Source organism: Phyllopteryx taeniolatus, chromosome 23 (genome assembly GCF_024500385.1).
Source record: "Phyllopteryx taeniolatus isolate TA_2022b chromosome 23, UOR_Ptae_1.2, whole genome shotgun sequence".
Classification (NCBI taxonomy): Eukaryota; Metazoa; Chordata; class Actinopteri; order Syngnathiformes; family Syngnathidae; genus Phyllopteryx; species Phyllopteryx taeniolatus.
This window is the reverse complement of record NC_084524.1, coordinates 5,528,820-5,538,412: the sequence shown is the minus strand read 5'-3', so window position 1 is coordinate 5,538,412 and position 9,593 is coordinate 5,528,820. Positions and strand designations below refer to the sequence as shown.

The following is a 9,593-nucleotide window of genomic DNA, read 5'->3' as shown; positions in this document are numbered from 1 at the left end:
GCACACAAACAAAAGGAATTACCTGACATCGTCCTCATCCAACCAGTGTCCTCCCTTAATCTTTTTGGTTTGCCCCAATGGGACTGATTGAACACGTGCGCTTGGCCTTGCTAGTACGTAGACAACAGGTCTAAAAAGATCCCGCTGCTAAGACACGTAAGCGCGTCCGCCATATTGAATGGGTCAAATCTGGCTCGTAAACGAATGAGATGAGATTTTTATTTCTCATAGTTCGAATTTTACATTTTTTTCAATATTTTTTGGTTTTCCCAGTAAAATCAGTATATATATATATATATATATATATATATTTTTTTTTTAATTACGTGTTTTTATTTTTAAAAGAAACTTCACGGTAAGCCTTCCTTAGCGCTAATCATGAAAAACAGAAAAGTATATCGTCAAAAAAAAATGTTTTCTCAAAAATAATACTTTTTCTGGAAAACATTCAAATATTTTCTTCCGGAAAATGGAAAAGGAAAAGGGCATTGGGAGCCTAGGCCAGAGTATCTGAAACACAACTCCACACTTAGTACGCATTTGCACGCCGTTGTTGGAAGCGATACGGCGTTAAGGATGTCAAGCGATGGCCTGGAATGCAAGAAGGCTTTATATAAAAAAAAAAAAATTTTTTAAAACGTGTTAATCTGTATTATTCTTGTCGGACTATGAATTAGCGTGAGTCATGATTTCCATTGGACGAGACAGTGTAACCACAAGCCATAAATCATGCTGTGTCCTGGGTGGAAAACAACACCATGTCGCCTTTACTCGCACACAATACTGAACACAAATGATGTCATCACATTGCAGTCAATGAAAGGAATCCCCTTCTCCAAACACATGGTGCTGAAATGATTTATGTGGCTATAATGAAAAAGAATAAAATAGTAAAAGTGTCCGGCTGCTCGGTTCATGGTTCAATATATTTCCTTCCTTATCCGGTCAAATCTGCCAGACTTGTTAACAACATTCTCTGTGGCGTGTCAAATTTACGAGACATTTTTTTCCTGGACCTTTAATTTAATTCTCCTTTGTTTTATGTGCGGAGTGACAAATAAACGGCTTGAAGCGAGCACACTGTGCCTCTTATTTGAAGAAATGTGTGAGCTTGAGTCTTGTTTTCGTTTTATAAGTTGTGTTATACTCCCGTTTGTTGACAGTGAGAATACATTGGGCATGAAAAGGAGAGTTAGTGGCTCAAGAGAAGCCAAGTCGGAGAGGGCGCCCCCGGCAGGACGAAGTAGTTCCACCACCAGGGCTTCTCCACTCTCTCCGTGCGGCTTTGGCTGACCTCCGCCATCTGGACGTAGCGTTCGTACTGGTTGTTGGGGTCGAAGCGTTCGTAGGCGGCGGCGGCGGCGGACTCCTCCTCCAGCTGGTCGGGCTCCAGCGCCGCCTTCTCCAGAACAAAGTCCACCCGCCCGGCGGAGTGCATCATGGGAGGCAGGTGGATCTTCTTGGCCGCTCGAGTGTACCCGGGCGCGGAGGCCGACACGATGTGGATCCCCGGGCTGAGGAGGCGCCAGTATTCTCCGTTTTCAGCTATTTCAGGAGGATTTTGAAAACAAGATTAACATCCAGCGTTCCAGCTCTGCGATCTGTGATTTTTATGTCAAATACAAGATTTTTGCAATTTAATACCCACTCTGTATTGAATATAAAAGCTATATTGGGGTTAGCATTTACTAATTAAACCCGCATATTACAGACATATTACCTGTGGTGACGTCATGGCGTATTCCTCGCACGGATACCCTCGCACCTTTTATTCCGTTTCCCTCCACGTCTCTTATGATGCCTTTGATACCGCGATGGACCTGAGGACATTTTTTATTTGTTTTTATTTTTAAGGCAACCGAACAGGAAGCAGAAAGGCGTCGCATGCTTACTGCTTCTATGAACGACATCAACGCCTCCTGGTTTTCATGCCAGCTGATGAACAACTCCTCCTCGGGCGGGAATTTCTCGCATCCCAGGTGGACGGTCACCTCGAAGCAGTTGGTGTGGAGGTAGTTGAAATCCTGCATGCCTGGCCGCCGGGAAAAAAACTAACTGTTCAACTGAGAGTGTTTCGGCAAAACTTTGGTTTGTTTGGCTCCCTCTAGTGGCCACGCCCGGCACGGTCTCACCTCCGGCGCTGCTAGCCCACTGCGCCCCGTTCACCGTTCCTCTGTGACCGTCCGTGTGTGGCGATCCACAGCGGGTGTTCCCAGTGTACATGCTTTCGTGCGTGCCGGCGTAGCTTCTGGACAGAAACTTAAATACCTGAAAAACATCCGGTTTCCCCTTACGAACAGAATTGAAATGCACCAAGTAGCCCGTTCGAGCGCCGAGTAGCCTGTTTGAAAAATAGCTCAACAGTGATGTGGAAATGATCATTAGAAAATGCAAACGATTGCGTAGATTTATCGAAATAGGACGATTAGTGTCGTTGATACGGCTGTTGTTGTGCCCATTGTTCTCTCATACAGCACCTGGGAAACATGATACCATGTTGACCTAACGACAACGTGCAGAATTTAGGCAATGGCGCTTAATACGACGGCCTATATAAGTGGTGGCATTAATTTTCATAAAAAAGTCCAAGATTATTAAGAACTGTTCAAACGTTATTGTTCTTTTATGTGTTCAAAAGTTGCTTGTAAACTTTTTCAAAATCTCTTCGAGGTCATAGTTGGGAAAAAAAATGTCATGTTTGAGACGACAACAACGGCACATGACCAGAGAGAGCCAATCACAAGCGTCGGCTTCAGGAGGAGGAAGTTGATAAATGAGAGAGTTTGCTACGATTTTTCAAATCTAACTAAAATTGTAATTATGGAACTTTCCAAAAGCAACTATAAGTTAATTGCACATTTTCTCCCAGTAATGTAACGGATGACAATTATGTACACTTTGTCATCAAATTACGCCGCTCACCTTGTCGTCGGGTGTCGGGGAGAACAGATTGAGATCCAGCGGGTGCTTGGAGCGATCGTACGGGTAGGACACCACCAGATCGCCGCCGCGGAGGTTAGCCGAGAGCACAAACGGGACGGAGCGGACCCATTTCATCACGGCGTACGTCTCGGGCGCGACCTTACGAAGCACGAAACGGAACAAGTTGAGTCCGGATGAGTCGGGTTTGCGCGCCGTACGGATAAAACTCCACACGCCGTACCTTGCCGAACCAGTAATGGTCCGGGATCGGGACGTGGTCGGTGCGGTAGCCCTTTTGTCGGCGTCGGGCGTAAACGATGGAAGTCAAATCGGGGAAGTTTCTGTTCAGGTCGACGTTCTGGGCGTTGTTCCGGCCAACGTTGGTCGAACTATAGGCGTGACCCTGTCAAATTCACACAAAACAAAACAAAACGGGAAATATTTGGCACTCCACGTCGCACCGTAAGGGCCAACGTTGATATACAGTAACTGAAAAGATCAAACGCGTCGCACATAAAAGTTGAAGAGAAATTTGAATGTTTAAAAAGAAACAGCTCTTTAAGATTACATGCAACTGAACCGCACATAGGCTGTGATTATTTTCTCCGCCAACAGAGGGCGCCCCAGTTCCATATCTGAGTGACTTTTTGCATGAAAAAAAAGGTATAAAAAATATGACTTTGTTCTTGTAGCACTTAAACATTATGGCAAAAGTGACTTTTTCTTCAATTGAAAGCTATAAGTTTATTTGTATTCCTTAAAAAAACGTTTTGCTTGTAACAGTGTGACTTTTTTTGTGATCAAGCAACACCTTTACCAAAAAAAAAATATTTATTCTCTCAACAGTATGACTAAGCACCACGTTGGACTGACCGCTTCGTCGTCGTCGTCATCGACGCCGCTGTTCCTGTCCTGCTGTCCGGAAAACGCCGCCTCGGAGCCGTCCGGGTTCATGGAGGGCAGGATGTGGATGCGCGTGGTGTTGACCAGGGTCCGGACGCGCTCGTTGCCCAGGCGGTACTCGGAGCACAGGTACTGCGCTAAGTAGACCAGCAGCTGGCGACCCACCACTTCGTCCCCGTGCATGTTGGCGATGAACTTCATCTCCGGCTCCACTACGCAAAAATACTTGCTCACTGCCACTGTATTGCAGTTCATCTGATTTTATTTTATTTTATTTTTTTTTTATTGATGGTTTTCGTGTTTTTTTTACAGACCGATTCAAACGGCCAATATTTGCTTTTTTTAAATCGGCAAAAATTGGCCAATTTTTTTAATTATTTCTTTTATCAACACATTACACAATGAGACACAGGTGTCAAACTCAAGGCCCGGGGGCCTGATGCGCCCCCGGTACATCATTTTATGTTGCCCGCAAAAGCAAATCATATGCGTGCAGTTCATGTTTCTTGCTAAAAATTTGTTCCAAATTTGCAAATTGTCTTCGAATTTAAAAACATTAACAGTCCAGTTGCCTCGATTCAAGCTTTGCCGAATTTGGCAGTATGGAGAAGAGTACTCACGCAGCTCGTGTTGACCAGGGCTGTCGGAGAACTCGATGACCAGCAGCTCTTTGCCCTCAGTACTGCGGCCGATACTGTAGGTTTTGGCGATGTCGGCGCATTCCTGCTCTGTCCGCTTCAAGATGCTATTGAGCTGCGCGTTGGAGTGATACGTGAATTTGATCTTCAGCGCCGGTTCCACCGGGGGCACGTCCAAGAACATGTAGTCGTCGTCTCCGTCCGATTGCGCTGCCGGAGGAGAAGGAATGAGTTGTGCTTTAACAACTGGCCTCCAGCAGCCAGGCTACAAATGGTCTTTTTAAGTATTTTATATTTAATACAGAGCAGTGAAATTCTTGTTTCCAAGGTCACAATAAGAGCTGTTTGGGAATCGGTATCATTTTCTGTCTGTGAAGCAACGTTATTCTCAAAACAGCACCAATTTTAAGCTATTTAAAAAAAATAAAAATTTTCTCATAATCATTCACACGTTTTTCTTGATCCTGCTGAATCTTTCGTAACTTTTTATTCCCCCACGTTTAAACACTGAATGTCGGGGAATAAAATAAATAAATCAACTCAACATCCGCTATTAATGTTTCTGGCCGCTCGGCTCGGGTCACGTGACAGCAAAACAGCATCGGAATGAAATGCAAACAAGCGTCCAATGGAAACAGACGGAAGAAAAGCTTGAGGCTGGGGAAATAAATCTGGCATTCCTCTTGAACTTTGGAGCCAGACGAGCATGTGTGCACGCCAGATGGGAACATTCCGGAACAAAACAGTCAAACAAAAAAACCTAACTCAAAAGGCCTGAGCTTGCCTTTTCTTTTCAACCTTGTGATAAGTGACTGACAGCGACGTTTTCATCTGTCGTTGTGTTCTTATGAGTTGGAAAAATACTGGAACAGGAACAGGAACAGGGAGTGTGCAGGAATAGGGAAAATATCCGGTCTCTGTTCCTGTTCCTGCAAGAAAGTTGTCATTTTTCCAACTACCGGTAATTAAGACTGTTCAGTGTCATAATCCGTTCCATTTTTGGAGCAATTTCTGCAGTCAAAGTTCCTGGTCCTGTGGGCTCTCTGTTCCTGTAGACTCACATTAATTTTTTTTTTTTTTTTAACTAATGAAGAATGTTCATTGTCACAATCCTTATACTGCTGTTTTTTTAAGTCATTTCCGTAGCCCGAGTACCTGTTCCTGTGGGCTTTCTGTTCCTGATAGTTGCCAGTCTCTTATTTCAAATGTCATTTTCCAACTCATTAGACAGTTAAGTGTCATAATCCGGTTGTGCTGTTTTTGGAGTAATTTCTTAAATCAGCATTACTGTTCCTGCTCCTGCAGGTCCCTTTTCAACTAATTCATACTGTTCCGGATGCCAATCCTTAAAGTGCTGTTTTTTTACAGTAAAATTTGTATTCTGAGTTTCTGTTCCTGCAGGATGTCTGTTCCTGCTCCTGCAGGAGAGTTGTCATTTTTTGACAAATTACAACTGCTCAGTGTCCTAATCCTTATCGTGCCCTTTTTACAGTAATGTCCTAAATTTGAGTTGCTGTTCCTGCAGGAGGGTTTTCATTTTTCACTGTTCAGTGCCATAATCCATTTCATTATTATTTTTGGCGTGTTGTGTGTTTAGTCTGAGCTCTTATTCCTGCCGGCTTTCAGTTCCCGTTCCTGTTCCTGCAGGAGAATGGTCATTTTTTCCCCTGTTCAGTGCCATAATCCTTTTACTGCTCTAATTACTTTCTGTTCCTGTTCAGTATCATAATTTTTGTCGTCCTGTTTTTGCAGTAATTTCTTCAGTCTGAGTTCTTGTTCCTGCGTGATAAATATAATTTTTTCCCGTACAGTATCATAATCCTTACACTCCCGATTTTAGTGTTAATTTCTCAACTCTGACAACGAGTACCTGCTTGCTTTCTTTTCCCGTGCCTGTTCCTGCAGGTATACCATGCATGTCTAAAAAAGAGCAACCAGTGAATGTAGCGCTCACCTCTGAGGTCCTGGAGCGGATCATAGCATCCTTCCTCGTCCCCTACAAAGAAGCGGTCACAGTCCAGGAAGTAAGGCCAGGCCATCTGGATTCCCTCGAAGGCGTGGACGCAGCGTTTGCGCGTCGCCTCGCAAACCTGCCGGCACGGCTTCAGGACCTTGTCACCCTCGCAGCGTGGCGCCAACACGGAGCAGCCCAACATGCGCGCGTCCGGGTGGCACTCGCCGCCCAGCAGAGAGTCCAGCACACTCATGAGGAGATACTCCACGCCGCTCTCGGCCTCCTGGCGGCTGGCGTGGCCGAGGATGTTGGGGAACATGGTCTGCGCGTAGCCCATGTTGTCGCAGTAGGACAGCTGCATCTCCTCGCATTTGGCTGAACCGCAAAAGAAGACGTCAGGGACGGACGAACGCTAACGTTACTTGCCAGGGTTGCTAAATTCCGGGAATTTTCAAATGGTGCAATCTTTCCACGCGAATTGACAAGAATTGATAGGAAATAATCAGCAAATCCATTCACTGCCGTGGACGTTAATAGGTCATTTCCATGTCATCATTCAAAAATCTATTAATTTTACTGATAAATATATATATATTAGGGCTGTCACTATCAAATCTTTTTAGAATCGATTCTCCTATTGATTACTGATCAAATAATAATTGAACCCCCACTATTACTAATATATATATATATGTTTTTACTACTAACATGCATTGTATTCTCATCCCTGCTAAAGCTCCTGCACCCGCGAACCGACCTCGGATAACCGGAAGAAAATGGATGGATGGATTTTTTTTTTTGGAGGGTCCCAGCGGCGCTTCGAGGCAGAAATATATATAAGCTTTATGCATAATACAAATACAAAATATGCATGTGAGGTGCAGGTATTATTTATTTTTGTCCACTTGGGGTCGCCATCCTCATCTCCTACGCTGTAGAATCTGTGATTTAGACTGTGTGTGGTTTTATTAAGGCGGGGCCTGGCCCGGTGAGTGATGTGGGAGTCAGCGAATGAGAGCTGAGTGTTGGCTGGCAGTCGCGTGTTGAGAAAATGGAATTTTTATTTTTTTTTTTCCTTTCCAGTCAAATACTTTATGAGGATATTTTTATTTGGTGGTGTGCAGTGAGTTTTTTTCCCCCCTCCTGTGTCTCTATGTATATTAACGAGGTGCCTCGCGCTGCTGGAAATGAGAATGTGAATATTTCATGCAGCCATGGATCATCTAAAAATACACATGCGACACACAGGCTGCATGGCTTTTGACTCGCATTCCATCAGGGTGACTTATTGTTATGAAATATGTCTCGAAAGCTCCTCCTTGCGAGAGTTTATTACTCACGTTTCTCCTCCACGACTGGCTTGCAGTGACCTGGAAGACACGCAGTCACATAACATTATGACTTTTTATTTTTTATCCAACATTGGAATATTCTTCTCATTAAAGTTCAGGGAGAAGTGACTTTATTCATGTCAAATTGGATGATAAAATTCTGTTTTATCCAAATTCCATTCTGACTTTATTTCCAGAATACAACAAAATCTCAACATTATTGTGACTTTCTTCTCACAAAGGTTCATGACTTTATTTTATTATTATTTTTTAAATGTTGCTTGTTAGTTACATTTTATGCAAACTTTTTTTTTTCTCATCATATGCTGACTGTCCAATAAAAAAACAAAAGAATTGAGTAATCTTTTTGCTTACACATACCATGATGACTTTTAAGGGTTAACCTATACAGATATTTTCTTTTAAATTGTATATGAATGTTGTAATTTGCAAAAGTGCGACATGAAAAACATTCTGGATATATAATTGAACGAGTGATTATTTTCTTGCATTTTTTTTGTCACATAGTAATAGTACTTGATTCTTGAACAAAATATCACTTTCCCATTCCTTACATTAAAATAAATATATATATATTGTGGGAAATGAAACCTCATAACTTTTGATCCCACGTGTGGTTTATTGGGGCTTTTTGAGACCCCAAATCAGGAAAAAGTCCACAAAATGGTTAATAACATGAGGTCGGAGGAAATAGTGGTTCGGTCCAATGTGCACTACTTTTTGGTAACTTTTTGGAATGTGCAAAAGCTGCAAAAGTCCATTGGACGCGGTGCGTTTTGACGCAGCACGGAGGGCAAAAATGCAAATTAAAAAGGGGGGGCAAAAAAAAAAAGACAACAACAAAAAAAAAAAACGAAGCAAAAGCAGACATTACCTCGAATTTCCGAGTCACATCGTGGAGGCAAAGCCGTCACTTGCGCAGCGTTGAGAATTTGCAGCGCGACGAGGAGCATGAGGCGCATTTTCCACAATTTTGTGTTCCAGCGATGTGGGCGAAATAATTCCAACGCCAAAAAAAAAAAAAAAATAACAAAAAAACAAAAAAATCCCACTCGTCCACGCGACTTGATTCCAACTTCCACCGCCTTGATATCAAGTTACAAGCGCGTCAAGTAATGTTTTGATGCCTTCGGAGCAACTCACGACTCGGGAGCTTTGAGCTCCGTTATTGGCTGGCTGACAGGTGACGCGTCGTAAAAAACAAACAGCTGTCGTAAAGTTTGGCTTTGATCACGTGACGGCGCGTAAGCCAATAGGAGGCGTCACCGGCAGCCAGGTGTTGTTTTGCTTCCATTTTTTATGTTGTTGTCAGTATAATATTAGTGTAGCCAAGTACAAATACTCGTACTCCAATAGAGTACAAATACTTTATTTTTTTAAAATAATTTTAAGCAACATTTTTGCCATGTTATGAGGGGGAAAGTGTGTGTGTTTTTTTTTAAAATGAGAATCGAGACATCACGTTCCACGAATTACTCAGTAAGCTGCAAAAATATTCGTTCTTTGGAGAGGATAAAGAATATATGCCTGTGGGTATTTTTATATTGTCTGTCTACATTACACTATTTGTGTTTAAATATCTGTTTCTTAAACGGTTATGACACTTTGACACCGATCCTATTCGTTAGCCCGTCTATGTTGTTTCCCATTGTGTGTTAGCATTTAGCTAGCGGAATTCAAGGCAAAGTCATGTGGTTGTTTTAAATACACTAGAATTTTTTCTTCAAAGTAAAAAGTTACTAGTATTAAATATGGTATTTAAATTTGGGTTATTCCAAAAAAAAAATGCAAGTTTTGACAGTGGTTGTCAATCATTTTACAGCA

At 42.7% G+C, this 9,593-nt stretch overlaps 1 protein-coding gene across 2 annotated transcripts; it reads right to left on the bottom strand.

Annotated features, from left to right (window-relative positions):
* Positions 1–739: 739 nt before the first annotated feature.
* Positions 740–8,953, bottom strand: LOC133472945 (carboxypeptidase Z-like). 2 transcript variants are annotated; one of them, XM_061764540.1, is made up of 11 exons: positions 8,644–8,951; positions 7,758–7,787; positions 6,418–6,792; positions 4,446–4,673; positions 3,796–4,037; positions 3,164–3,325; positions 2,923–3,081; positions 2,133–2,268; positions 1,893–2,032; positions 1,721–1,820; positions 740–1,545 (listed from the first exon to the last, which is right to left on the bottom strand). In XM_061764540.1, exons 1-11 carry the CDS (start codon positions 8,729–8,731, stop codon positions 1,193–1,195), a joined length of 2,013 nt encoding a protein of 670 aa, XP_061620524.1. In that variant the 5' UTR covers positions 8,732–8,951; the 3' UTR covers positions 740–1,192. The 2 variants fall into 2 exon arrangements, with proteins under 2 accessions (XP_061620524.1, XP_061620522.1); XM_061764538.1 differs by having other exon boundaries at positions 1,721–2,032; positions 8,644–8,953.
* Between the last annotated feature and the right edge of the window lie 640 nt (positions 8,954–9,593).